Source organism: Astatotilapia calliptera, chromosome 7 (assembly GCF_964374335.1).
Source record: "Astatotilapia calliptera chromosome 7, fAstCal68.1, whole genome shotgun sequence".
In the NCBI taxonomy this organism is placed as follows: domain Eukaryota; kingdom Metazoa; phylum Chordata; class Actinopteri; order Cichliformes; family Cichlidae; genus Astatotilapia; species Astatotilapia calliptera.
This window is the reverse complement of record NC_137428.1, coordinates 66,197,680-66,212,584: the sequence shown is the minus strand read 5'-3', so window position 1 is coordinate 66,212,584 and position 14,905 is coordinate 66,197,680. Positions and strand designations below refer to the sequence as shown.

At 43.1% G+C, this 14,905-nt stretch overlaps 1 protein-coding gene across 3 annotated transcripts in view; it reads right to left on the bottom strand.

Moving 5' to 3' along the window:
* Positions 1-13,706, bottom strand: part of hipk2 (homeodomain interacting protein kinase 2) — a 62,116-nt gene extending 48,410 nt beyond the window's left edge. For all 3 annotated transcript variants that reach the window (XM_026176599.2, XM_080304917.1, XM_026176600.2), the window contains exon 1: positions 13,295-13,706. In XM_026176599.2, the coding sequence (XP_026032384.1) occupies positions 13,295-13,313 (19 nt within the window). In that variant the 5' untranslated portion in view covers positions 13,314-13,706. The remainder of the gene's footprint in view (positions 1-13,294) is intronic.
* Between the last annotated feature and the right edge of the window lie 1,199 nt (positions 13,707-14,905).

Below are 14,905 nucleotides of genomic sequence, written 5' to 3'. Positions count from 1 at the left end.
ACTCTCATGACCTCTCTTCCTCCTGCTTTTGTGGGGTTTTTTGGGTTTTTTTAGGTTCTCCTCTGGCCTTGCTTGGACGTACTATTTATCTCTTTGTTCATCTGGTCTTAGCCCTAATGCGGCAGGATTGAAGGCAGAGTGCACATTACAGTGCTCGCTGTAAGCTTGGCAAGTGTTGCACAGTAGCAGATAGCACCTCCGTGTAGCAGTTATTTAGAGGCTTAGCCATGTTATCAGCACATATGTTGTCTGAAAAATCATTAATGTGTAGAGTTTTTTTGTAGTTTAAGTGGTCACACCTGGTAAGTTCAGGTCCAGACTCGCAGGTAATGAAGAACGTCCGCTTGGCTATTAGGGGCAAGGCTCTCTGCTAATCACATAAGCCCTGAAGGCCAGATGTCACTCCTTGGATTACCAATTCCTGTGTCTGGACTTTACGCTAAAAATAATTTGAATGATGCATTGCGTCACAGAGCAGTGTCAACAGTGTGTGACTGAGAGCCTGAGAGGATAATCACAGGCACAGACTGATGAGCACAGAGATGGATGGACGGGCACAGAGCCAGCCTGTTTCTCGTATGGAAAATTCCAACATTACATATCTGCCAGCGTGATTGTGGATAGTTCAAGGTTTTACAAGGCCAGATTGGGCTTGCTGCTCTTGCATTCGTATCACACGAATTCTTCCTGAACCGTGATCTTAGTCACTCATTGACTCCCTGTCAGTTTGAACCCTGTGGTCAAAGAGTTCAGTTAACATTGTCGACACAGTGCAACGAACTGAAGGCCAAGCCTGTTTGTCTAAATTGGGGAAGGGCTCTGAAAAATAGCCAACAAAAATCTTTAGAAATGTACAGGAAACTCTTGAAATTCAGCTTTGTCTGTCGAGATATTCGGCACAGCTAAAGCTAAAAGTAACAACAGTTTAAGAGCCTTGTGCAGAAAACAGATAAGTAATTAAATGAACTAAACATAAAAGGTCAAATGGCTGGAATGTTATCTCATGACAACATACGCAGGAAACAATGTGACCAATTATACTTCATTTCCAAGGCAGCACCAGTCCTCATGAATCAGTCTTCACCTTGAATGAAGTTTAAAAGTATTTATGATTCAGAATCTGAACAGCCTCTGTCAAAAGACTTTCCCTTCAAATGGTCCTCTTGAACTTTAGCTAAATTTGTGAACTCTGTGCCAAGCAAAGAACAGCAAAGGTCCATTGTTGTACATTTACAATGCTGGAATGCCTTCAGTAGCCAAGGCTGTCCATTTAACATACCTAAAGGAACTCTGTGTGTCCCGCACACTGCAATTAAGCATACCACAGAGGCATTTTCCCTTGTTTAGAGGCAGCATGTTGAAATGGTAATAGTCAATGTTTTCAGAGAGATTACTTCTCTGTCAGGGGTTTGTTAATCTTCTTTTTGGGAGTATCAGGGTCGTTCTGCATGCCATGTGAGGGTGAGAGATGGACTGAAAGGGAGGGGAGAAGAATAGAGCGTGGAGAGCTGGGGCCATGAGTGGCCCTCACATTCTAGCCTGTGACCTGCTTCTGTTTGCTGCCTTTTATTAAACCTGTCATTTATACTCTTTTGACAACTTGGCAGAGTTAAACACCAACAAACCAACCAAATAGTCTTTTGTAATTACGAACAGTCTTATAAAACTCGATTACTGCTCAGCTCACCCATGGTTATTCTCAAATATCTATGCTTTTATAGAAATCCTCATTTAAAATGGCTTAATGTAATGTAAATGTAATCTTTTTGCAGTTTGCAGGAAAAACGAATGAAAAATAATTCTAAGAAATTTAAATATTTATCATTCACTAGAGTTCCTGTTCCGTGCTCTCTCTGTACCCAAAGGACCGAGCAGAACGAGACACAGTACCAGGACACCAACAATCACCTGGGAGACAGAAACAGGAGTCAGGTCTGTCTGGTTGATGTCTCCTGGCCTGGTTATATTTGGACTACTTCCTGAGGCCTAATGGCTACTGACACCAAAAGAGACACTCTGGTGACCCTGTTGCTTTACTGGACATCTCTTTGTCTGCGGACTGGAGGGTGTTGGGTGGTAGGCCAAGTCGCTGTCTAAAGAAGTGACTTCTGCCCGTCTAGACAAAGCATTATCTCATTCTTAGCTGCGTGTTTGCATGATTGTGCTCCTCCTCATACCATTTTTTAGATAGAAGACAAAATAAAACATTCAGTGTTATTCTGGTGCCCAGAAGAGCTGCTCTTGTCAAAGACTCTATACTGTGTCTATACTATTTACAAAAATGGACCTGTCCAACAAATTGAAAAACCTGCTGTAGCTCCAGTGACTTTGTGGCCAAATGCAACAGTGAACACGCCACTGCAGAGGAAAATCGTGTCCATGCAGAGGTTTTTAGCCTGTGTTCCTGCCTCCTGCCTGAGTTCTGTCCTCTGTGGGAGAGCTGGAGCTTGACTCTGCATGGTCTCTCTCCCTTTCTGTTTTCCCCCCTCTCTCTCTCTCTCTCTCTCTCGAGGCCACTATTGACCATCCTGTCTGCTTTTTTAGCTCTCTCATCTCTGCTTATTTATAGAATAATGCATCAGAAAAGCTTGTGGGGAGTTGCTGTCATGCAGGCTGCTGCTCCATCAGGCTTTGCGCTCTTTCTGACTACAATATTTGACCAGTTGGAAGCGCCTCATCATGTCTTTTCACTCTCTTACAAACACACAAAAGAGTACAATCTAGCATATGGGCAGACCGAAAGGCAAATATGAATACTGTTTCACAGATAAACACAGCACTTTTTAAACTGAAAATCAACAACATGCCAGCTGTAAATGTGACACTCCCTCAACTCTCCCCTTCCTGGAAGCAAACAGCCAAAGATACAACATGTTGTGTTAGCTGCGAGATAACATGTTCACTCAGCGCTTGTTAAAATGCACATGCGTAGATACATAAACATGAACACACACATGTGTCCACACGTGAGTGCGTGCAGGAGCACAGATACAAAGGAGTGCATATGGCTCCACATATTTCAAAGCAACTGATGAAAAACAACAATCTGAATTTATTACCTTTCTTAGCGCCTACCTAAGCTACGACACTTTGAGTATTCGAAGTTCAAATGTTAACACTTTTGTTGTAAAAGTCAAAAACCTACTACCCCAGGACAACTGTGGGCAGATAAGGAAGCAGTTATCCATGTTGTAAATGTGGTCATAAAACGGCTGGTGCGAGAAAAAACATTTATACTGCTAGGTCAGCCTAACCAGCTGCTGAACAGGGTGGAGGAGAGGAAGAGGAGATGAGGAGGAGAAGCACGAGTGGGAGGAAGAGGAGGGTGACAGAGTGGGTTTGCTTGAGCTTATTAATCGAATCACGAATGTGTGCACTAAACTTCCTTCGCACCAAAAGAAAGAAAGAAAGAGTTTGGTGCAGGGAGGGGAGCTAAAAATTTACCCAACCGTGAACCAATGGCACCTGTTAACACAAGGCTTGACTACACTGCCAGTGACATCCACTGTATGCCTCAAGCTGTGCTGCTTTGACTACAGCTCCAACACAGCGCAGGCAGGGCCACGCAGAGCCGAGCGCACGATAAGCAGCCGCTCTCCACAATGCTTATCATTTAAACACAGTAAGAAACAACCCGCTAAACCGTACTTCCTCTTATGTCATTAGGCTTCACAATGACACAATGTAATATAATGAGATCAACATACGAGAACTACAGGCCAAACCAGTAACCAAACATAGCAAACAATGGGGGAGGACATACAGATGAGTGTAATGTGGGAGAAAGCACTGTACAATGGCAAATTGATTTGAGAGCAGCCAGAGCACTATGGATTATTTTCTGCAAACTGCTCTGGTATCCAGGAGCTCTTTGTTGTGAAAGTGAATGGCGGCCTTTTTGCCGGTCTTGCAGCGCACCTCAACCTGCCCTTTTAAAAGGTTGCCACTTAATTTAAGCAGACAGAAGATATGTAAACGCAAAATGTAGTTAAATGATGGTGCGACGCACATGTCCGTATGCAAAAATGCTCAAAGCCAGGTTCCTGTTGAGTGCAAATCAACATTTTAGTCATTATTCAAAGTAATGCTCGTAGCACAAAAGACTAAAGCAACAATTCACAGATGCAAATCTCGATTTCATTTCTAAAGCCTCGAATTATAATAACAGATTTCTTCTTTTTTAATTGTTTCAATGCTCTTGATGCAAGATATATTTTGAGCAGGAATTCTTATAAGTTCATCTGAGCCATAACCATAACAACCAAAGTGTTTACTCTTTTTTATATTGTACAGTAAATACTATTTGCTGTTGGTAAAACAAAGGAACTAAGAGTAAAATAGAAAGATATTTTTGAAACGATGGTCCTCCCTGCCCTGTCCCATGGAACAGGCTACCGCACACTGGTTTCGTATATGTTTAGGACATTTGTGTAACTTTACGATTAACTGGTCGCTCTGTGGATTTCTGCTAAAGGCATCTTAGCTAAGCAGCAACAAGTGTCATGAAAACACCACCCCAAAATACACTTGCACACACACTCAGGGGAATTAATTTGTTGCACACATTGAAAACCCAGCGGTGAACCCCACTAAAGGAGGAACCAGTTGAACCTGAACATGCACCTGGGGACCAATCAGGCAAAGGCAGAGCCATCACTTCCCGTATTTCCAAAACACAGCTGTATTCAAACTTGCAAACGGATGGCTTAAAAAAGAAATCTGGATATCTGACACCTTATTTCTCATCGAGTAAAAGGAAAATAAAGAAGAGCCACTTTGTCTCATGACGATAAGTGATGATGGTGACACGTGAATCCCACTTTTTACTGGTTCAAATACAGTAGACACAGGAAGAAACGGGCAATTTCGTCTATCACAAATCAGTGCTCTTTATAACCCCTACATGTAGATGGATCCTGTTCCTGGTATTACCTTCCTATCACAGAGAGGCTGGAGATGGTGCACATGCTTCCCCCGGCAACGAGATTGTGTGATATTTCAGGGGTGTGTGTGAATCTGGTGCTCAGGGCCTATTAAGGCTACAGATCAGACTAATTTTGGCTACATGCCTTTAAGATGCCTCAACATGTACTTGTGCCTCATACAGCAGGTGACTCATCAATATGCATGCTTAATAAAGTGTTTTAATCTCTTAATCTCTCTTCATCTTCTTTTCAAAACATTATTCCTGGTGTCGTTTCTCTTATTCTGTCTGTCAGTTCTTTGACAAAGTGAGGCCCAGCGCTCGATATATTCAAACAGCTTTTAAAAGATTATAGCGCACACGCAGACATGTGCTCTCATACCAATTTAGCAAGGCATATGTGTCCTTAATCCAACTGACAGTGTGTCGTAAACATGGCTGGTTGAGTCCTTCTGGCCACAGAGCTGAGGTAATAAATATCGCTAGCCAAGTCAGCCCACTGCGTCTGATTCAGTGTGAAAATCATGGCTTTAGCTGGTTATATTTACAGTGTCCTCAGAGTCTCAAATAGCAGCCAAACCCAGACAGGAAATGACTATTCTGACCATCAGTTTAACAACGTGCATAGGAAACACATATTTGAATTGGCGTGCATAAATGGTGACACCTTCAAAAGGAAAATCAGAGTTCTGTTTTGCTATTACAACAAACTCTGTTAAATAAAGCACATGGCATTCGGCGCTGCAACAGTTTGCCAGACTGGGTCTGATCTGTGCATCTATGTGAGATTTCTAAACTCAGTTTTGTGTAGCTGAGAAGAATTTTAACAGATGGAAAAGAGAGGTTGTGGGAAGTTAGTAAATAATGATTAATCAGTGTAAGATGCTTCACAATGAGAAAGAAGTGCCTGGTGTTTTGATCCAGACTTAAAAGAACTGGAGGAAGTTCATGCCATTGAGATGGACAACACTTCTTTACATCTTTCAATTTAAATGTCTGTGAATGGCAAACTCACACTCTGTCTATGTTTCACTGGGGCTTAATGAGGTAGAAATAACTGGCCTGGACTGGACGGTTGTGGAGCAGGGGGGGAAATAGAGCAGGTCCTCATAGCTAAAGGTCAACTTTTGGCCTTTTTTCTGGGCCAGCTTCTCTAAAAATGCTGGAATAGCGCAAACAAGTTGGTGTGTGTATTAGCAGCTGCTGTGCTCTGTCAGGGGAGCTGTGGAGGCAGACGCATCACTGGACTACACTGATCTCAGATGTAGGATGCAGATTAAATGAGACAAAGGGTAAAATCTGCGACCCCCACCGACACCTCCTCCAAACTCCCTCACTCAGAAACCACCCACGCAAAGTAACCACCACCACCATCTCTGTCTCCCCCCCCCCACACCCATCCCGATCTCTCAGCCTCAGCTCCATTACCTCCCTCCTCACAATGCTCCCATACTTCTCCAGTCTACGTCACCCCCCATTTCAATGCCTTTTCCTTTCTCCATCTCTGTCTCTCAGACTGAATGCAGAGGTCAGTTCAAAGGGCTGCCAGGCAGAGCTGCTGGCTGGCCCTAATGTGCCTGAGGCTTTGAAGTGAGGAGTGAATCTAAAAGGTGTGTACCCTCTTTTATATACTGCGGCACAGCGATACAAACATGCACTGTGATTCCTGAACTCAGTTTATTCGTGTTTACCATGAACCAGTGTTAAAGCTTTTAATAAGCCTTGCGTAAATGCGAAACATAGAAGCTTTATTTGCAGAGCTTCTTCAGCCTTGCAGTCTATGCTACTGCTGTAAGTGTTCTGATATAAATATGATGGTTAAAAATATACTTTTTATAGATGTCAGAGTATCAAATAAAACCAAAATTAAAGAAAAAACATTACTTTAAGTTTTTATAAAGATCAGAAATATTACGATTTTTCAATAAAAAGCCTCCGGCTGCCATTAAATAACTTTAATCATTCACTTATGCTGCGTCTCAATGTTACTGAGCCTCTTCCGGCGCACAGGTACAGCAAAAATGGAGGCATATTTCTTACAGTTGGGACACTTAGCTATTTGTCGTGCCAGCTGCAGTGTTATTAGAGGAGCCGCTGGAATGTCTAATTGAATCAATGACTTTTTAACGTCTCTCGCTCTCCACATTATCCCTTAAAAGCTCATAAAGAGTTGATCTCCAGCCTTTAGCAACAACAAAGACGTCATTTCCCTACATATGTGAATATTAAATAGATTTCATCACTGAAAGGTTTCTATCAACACATGTCATCATTTTACCTCCTGCTTCTTTTGATGTTTGATCCTTCTTAGTTTACTATTTATTGAAAATGATTTTCCACAGGGAACACAGCTATCCTGAGAGAATCCCAATCTGAACAAAACTGAGAAAGAAAACTTGAAAGGAAGTGGTGCCTATCTATAACAATGGCCACCTTATTTTCATTTCCGGTTCTGGATAATATGAGGATGTGTCATCGTAGCTTTCGTAGTAACTGAATAATGACAAACATGCAGCAAGTATAGAAACAGAAAAATATGATAAGATTATAGTGACTGAGTAAGTGCTGAACGACTATATATAAGGATGAACATGGGAGCAAAAGATGAAAAGGCTAAAGCTGCTCATTTCCATGCCTGTTGACTCTTTTGACTACCCCAGTTCTTGTCTGTTGCTGTCTCCTTTCTCTGCTCTGTGCCTTTTGCCTCCTGGCTCTGGACAGAAATGGGCTCAAGCACTCGTCTGAGCTTTGAAGTCCTTTGGTTATCAGCCAAGCGTAGCGCTGTACCTGCAGCCATCTGTGAAGGGGCCGCCAGCAGCCGCCCATCGCTCCACTTCCCTTCCATGACTGAGAGGGGCCAGAGCCAGGAGTGGTGATGGGGCTGGCAGCGGCACTAAGTCCATGTTGGCTGACCGCACATGGAAGAGCCTATAGCTATGTCAAAGAATACAGGTGCGTATACTCGAGTGCCCCAATCTTACTATTTAATTCGGTACTTCTGTGCTTGTTTTAATATCTGTCTGTAAACAGTCCCCTCTCTCCCCTAGCCTCATCCGCCCACCGTGCCTCTTTCCCTCGGAAGAGGAGAAAAATGTAGAGGTTATGAAAGGCTTGATTAAAAACTGCAAACCATTTTTCACTCTGCGCTTCACATAATATGAAGAGACGGTTTGGATCTTTTGTTTAAATGAAGTGGCTGTGAGTGCGGTAGCTGTCCTCCCCATCCAGCTGTAGCTCCGTACATCATCTGTTGCCCTTACAACACATGCTTTGTAGAACTTTTTTGTTTCATCATGTGTGCATGTGCACTCTGAGTCAAGATGAATGGCCAGATGAGCTCGTGGTAAATACTGCCAGCACTGGCAGCTCTCTTCCAGAGAGTACAATGTCAGTTATACATGTGCGGGTGGGGTTGGGGTGTGTGCGCGTGTGTGGGGGGGGCATTATCACAAACAATACGATTACGACCTGCGACAGTGTGCACCAAAAACAAGGTGGTGGTTGGGTTCTGGGGGTTACTGATGGGATAATCAAATAATACAAACCAGGAGAGACCGAGCAAGGCGGGAGGCAGCGGGGGAGTCTGGGTGGGGGTTAGGGTTAGGAAGAACAAAAAAGCTACAGTAGCCAGACCTCTTCTCCAAAGCAGCCTCCAATTACACACATACAACGGGGCTTCCAATCTGGCCATCAGGCTGTTGCTGAAGTGTCACATGGGTACCATGTGTGCTGGCCAATGGCCTCTCGGCTTATCAACAAACAGAGCGGGATGGAAGGACAGATAAGAGATAGACGTGGGGGTGGGGCGGGGAAGCGCAGGGTGGGAACTGGAGGGGGTCGTGTGCGGATGATGAGAGATTGCAAAGTGAGCAATGAAATAAATAAAGTGCAGATCATTCTTATGCCGCACTGTGCAATATTTTTCACATACTGAAAAAGTATTAGACATGCTCAGCGTTTAAAGTGTTTTTCATGCTGTAAGAATCTCTTTGTAGTTACTATTTAATAGGCCCAAGTTAACAAAATGGCTTATTCACTCTGTGCTGTGTTGAGAAGTAGTCAAATGTTAACCTTTGTTTGAACTGTAGCTTTCATAGACGATTAAAGCAATAGATGCGTTACCAGTGCAGAGACTCCCAGCATCACGCCTTTTAACAGACAGTGATATATCACGGTAGTAAGAGAAGCTATTAAAAATGTTCTTAGATGCTGATCCTAAATTATAAGGAAACCTCTCTTAAAGCTACAAAATGTATCGACTGAGTAAAACCAGAAAACACCAATCTGTTTCCCGCCATATCTTCACGGTAGATTTTCAAAATTATTAATGCAAATAGACTTAATATTCCATGTAAAAGTCCAGCTCAGAGATGCTCGTTGACTCAGTCTCTTTTCCGACGCAGCCTGGAGCCGTTACAGTTTTAGTCAGAACCAGAGGCAGATGTTTCAAACAAGCTGACACCGTACACAATGTGAAACAAAAGTGGGGGGGAGTGCTTTCGCACATGCATGAAAACCAACAGGGAAATGCCTTGTGCAAGCACTCGGAAGGGTTAAGGCTCCATCGCAACCCATCTCCCTCTTCGTCTTTGAAAAAAACTAACTAATGTCAGCAACTGATGTGGTCTCCAAGTACAAGGACCTCGGCTGATTCTGGGGTTTGAACTATATGACAGAGGCACTAAAGCAGCACTGGCTGATGAGAAAATGAGAAATGCAAAGTTCTCTTGCATCGTAGTCACATTTCTTTCTTGCAAAAGAAAAGAAGTGGAAGAATGATGTGCTAGAGTCTTGGAGGCACTTCTACTCCAGAGAAATTTGCTGAAAACAGTATATGAAAACTTGAGCCTGTTGAAATAGCCTGCTCATATTGAAGGCTTGCTCTCCTGTGTCAGGCTGGCCTCTACTAACCTGTCATTTCAGCTTTGCCTCAACCACCGCTCCCCCCCAACCCTACCACACACCCATCTGTTCCCAAAACTCTCAGAGCACACCTGTGAACTATTTCAGAACATCAGAGAGCTCACATAGCCCCCGTCTTCATATAAAACTCACATTCTACCTCCCTCCAAAGCCTCTGCTTCTTCTTCTAAATGCTTTAACAAATCAATAGCGCAAAGAATCCCAAAACCCTGGATTTCACTTTCTTTTCAGATAGGAAGCTCTGAATAATGCAGAGAGCAATACTTGTGGAGACAGCTTATCCATTTTCATAAACCTTTCTGAACAAACCCCCTCTCAAACAAGTCATGAGGTGAGGACTCAGGTCAACAAAAAGATCAAAATGGCCACTGAATAAAAGCGGGGAAAAGAGAGGTAAACATTCACAATGCTACCTACGAGGATCTGCAGTTCTGAAACTTTTTTCATGCGTGCTGTTTAAAGCCATTACTTATTAACTGTTTAGCTATCCTCCATCTCCAAGCTTGACTCTTTGTTCACTATGGACACTGAACAGCTAAACACACCACCCTGCTTGTCATAACAATCAGGAAGCGAGACTCTCCATCAGTTCCCCCGACTCTACCGTGGGGTGTGGCCCAGCAAGTGGCCGCAAAGGGCTCCATAGGGTTTTTCCTGCAATTCTAATCCAAGTTTAAAAAGCTGCAACCTTGGAGTCTGAGCCTGGGTTGTGGTCTGTGAGGAAGATATCAATCAAGCAGCTCCAAACAAGCGTGAGGGGGAAAGGGAGCCAGGCAGGCAGGGCTGAGGACAGTTTCTGAGAAACTCTTGCTCTCTCTGTCCTGTCTCTTTTCTCTGTCCTCAGTGGAGTAAGTTCCCCTCTTCAAGGGCAGGGTGCATTCCCCATACCAGGAAACCACAAGGTAATTCAAAGTCGCATTAACACATAATGGCTGCGCAGATGGATAAAACATTAATCTGCCTGTGATGCTGCAGCGCCTGTCACCACCGCCATCATCATCATCGGCTTCTGAGTCATACTCTGTCCATTTTTCCAGGCGGGAATGAATGAATCCACTCTGGAATAGTACTGCTTGACCTGTAAGCGGCAGATCTGCAAATGAAGTTGTTTTCCTGCCTGGTCCCCAGTTCTGCAGCTGTCTAATCCTCTTGCAGTTCTGCCCTACAAAAGGGTGATGGGTGATTGTGCAGGGACTCACAGACAGATAGAGACATATGCACATGCATGCATGAGCACACAGCAACACCCATATCTAGCCAGGCAGGCATGTTTGGCAGTGTCTGAATATTGGCTTTTCCACAGCTAGAGGCTGCTGGACCTGCTCAGCTCATCAGACATCCATCAAGGTGTCAGTTTGGGTTTTGAGACCAGGCTCCCAGGACGATCACACCGCTACCTTTTCTGGCAGCAGGTCTGCACGATGGCCTTCTATCTGGGCCAAGAAGGACTGAAAATAAACATTGAAAAAATATAGGCAAGAGAAAAACAACACAAATTGACACTAGCACAATGCCCACTGCCAGTCCTGAAAATCTCAGCCTTCTTTAAACAAATGCTTTCTCATAAGTGATTATGAATACGAGATCAGCAAACAAAAGCAAATGGGCTTTTCCTCAGTGTGCTTGACTTTAAACAATCAAAGGAAGTAGTCAATCACGTAGATTTAAGTTATTAGCTGCTCTGCAGACAAGCGGGAGTCATTAACATAATAGCCGATTTTCTTCTATGTGAAGCCCCCCCCCCACACCTATTTTCCACCGGAGACTTTGGTCATTTTCATGACTTCTCATAACACCCCTCCCCAACTCCGGGGAGGACAGGCAAGGTAATTAATTCCCCTTGCTGCCTCTTTCTCTTCTCTTCTCCTTCCCTCGGTGGTGAAGGGAAAAGCCAGGGAATGTAATTTACACTAATTACCTTTTGCATAGGAGTCTCATTTCAACTTTCCTTTTCATGTTGAAGCGCCAGAGTCTCAGGCTATGCCTCTAAGCTTCAACACCCCTAATGAAAAATCACTACAATATTGCTATAGGGACATAACAGCACACAGACAAGAGTTTGCAGGCACCTTATTGCGCTTCATGATGCTGTATATCCCCAAATGAGCCATCGTGTAACTCAAATATCCCTATTAAGACTCAGTTTTGCTCATGATAGTACTCTAACGGCACTTTAAAGTGTGTTAAAAGTGTTACTTTGAACAGTTCTCTCTCTCAAAGTGAAAATCAGGGTTTCCGTTTAATGCCAGCAGAGGGACTATAGAGTGGACAAGAAGATAAGCAAACATGAGGCTGCTACAAACTAAATATGAGAAACACCAAGGCTCACCGTTTGCTTCTGCCACTATTCAATTTGTATAAGGATCTCATCAGTATGTATAGCTTACATCGTTGTTTCCCCTTTACTGCTCAGGGTTTTCTGTCCTTTTGTATATTAGATGAGCATCGCTACAGTTGCCTACTTCTGATTGATATGTAACTACTAATGAATTAAGTAAAAAAATGTATATATACAACATCAAATTGCACGTAATTTAATTTTTCCGTTACCACTGCTTTGTCACTCCATTTAACCTCTAGGTATTATTTGTACAGTAGTTGAACCATTCACAGACCCAGATTTTGCATGCGCGGATTATAATGGACCGCTTGCATTGTTTTACATTTAAAGGCTTGCTAGTCCACCTTGCAACGACATTGCAGTCAACAATCACTGCGTTTGTGTGTGAATTGTTCTCTTGGAATAACAAAAACGCACGGCAGCAAATAATGTAAGGGTACGGGGTAGTATTCTCTCAATTGGATTAGTCACAGCCAAATGCTGCAGCGATAGCTAATATGCTGTATTTAAGGCTGCATATCGTTTCCGGAACATAAATACGTATGTGAATCAATACCCCGAGGTTGACGAAGCGTTAAAAGTCAGATAGCCTAGTTTTTAAACTGATGTGGGGAGATGGGAGATAGAAGAATGAATGCAGGCGAAACTGGGACCGATCGGTCTCCGACCTTCTATCATTCCCTCTCCCTCTTCAAGCAACGCTAAAGAAATTTCTACCAGGAACAAACACGAGCACAAATAAACGTCCAAGTGTACGGAGAGTGGTAAATGTACCGTGGCCTAAACATATACTTATCTTTGACCTTATTCTGGAGGTTTGCAACCTCATCAGCGCGATTTTAACGGACACAGCTCAGACTGGCACCCCGATCTGACTGAGCCTTCACTAAAGCGCTAAGGCAAAAAAGCTGCCGGCGATCTGACAGTCGGCTCGTGTAAGGTTTAGAAAATCTAATATTAATACAGGTTGCATGATTTTGGAAAAATGAGAGAGCTTGCAACGCATCTTTCCTCCTACGTATGAGCCGCAATTCAGTTGTACCACGATTGACACAGTACACAGCAGCACTGGAGGGGAAAACAGCACGTTTTCCAAACCACCTTACCTTCGTATACAGGGGCCATCGGTGCAAGGATTTCTGTTATTCATGGCAAAAAATAAAGCGATATTTCTGTTCAAAACTCAATAAAAATCTGCCATCTTGAAATGTTGATGAGAGGGTCGACGCGGTCTCCTGCATTACTGGTCCAGTTCATTAGTGAGGAAAATACTCATAATTCATATCCAGGCGTTTTCAAAGCTAGGGTCCGATGCGAGGCGAGCGACAGACGACAGGCTGTGCAATTCAAATCCCACCCGCGGTGTGTTTCTGTGGGCTCAAATGATGAGCCACGATGACAGGTTTACTTCAGCTATTGTGCGACATGTCTGTGGAGTGAGGAGTCTCTGCAAAAGTTGCAGTGGTCAGAGCGCAGCGAGTTTGGTGTGCAGCGAGAGAGTCGAATGACGATCGAATCGATGAGGCAGACCCTGAATGTGTGTGTGTGTCTCTCTCCCCTCCCTCTCTCTTTCTGTCTGTCCATAGCAAAAAAAAACAAAAAAACTTTGGGTATAATAACACTACTACTACTACTGATAATAAAATATTCTTTATATTTTGTGTAATGATTAAAATAAGCTCTCAGATTCAGGGCGCTGGGCGCTTTTAAAAAAAATTAAGCGGTAACACCATTGTACTCATATAACTACTATAACTTATTATACATGTATACATATGTGAAAGAAATGGTTCAAAGAACTATAAGATTAAATGTGTTAATATTAAGGAATGGGGTTAAAGTAGATTTGGACTTCTCATTAATCTACAACAAGTAATGAGAGAAAATAGTGATGGACTAAAGTCTGAAAGAGAAATTATCATGTCAAGAAAAGCACTGCTTGTAGTTTTTTATATTTTTAGTTTAATTTTTAAAGCCTACACTGAGATTTTTTAACGGTGTCATGTCAAGAAGAGAAGAACTAACCACTGTGCACATTTTCTAGTAGGTATAAAAAATGCTAATAGATAATAAATATTCGGACATGACGTGACGTGAATCTCTGCTGGCGTTATTCGGAGCCGTGCAAAGTGCATCTGGGTTGAATGATTCCGTGTGCTTTTGCTCACGTCTGTACGAAGCTAAAGCGCTCCCACTGTAGGCTACAGCATGACGACATGAGATTTGCACAGAATAAACTGGAATCGGATTACATGGGCTCACACAAATGTGAGTAATCTGTCATTTACCAGCGATCCTGCACTCACAGCAATATGCGCACCAACCTCTAAATTAAACCTGTCCATTTAGACATGTGGGCGGTTGTTAACATAGTACTGCACACTTTGCAACCCTGACGAAGTATGCTGCACCCAAAAATTAAGTTCATTTAAGTTCTGAGTTTCTATTGCATAAAAAGCACAGCGTAATAAAGCTATCTACAAATGTTATACAACTACATTTAAGCAGTCTCACCTATCAGGGAAGAGCTGTGTTCAGCATGTACTGCCTGTCCTAAGCCATACAGCTTTGCAATGAGTTCTGCAATTACTCATTCATTAAAAGCGTCAGAGAGCCTGCAGCCTGCACGCACATCATATATGTAGAGCTGACCGCTGCATGTCTAAGTGATCCTATAGTAGCAAAGCAGGCATAAAAATGAAGTCTTACAGACCCAT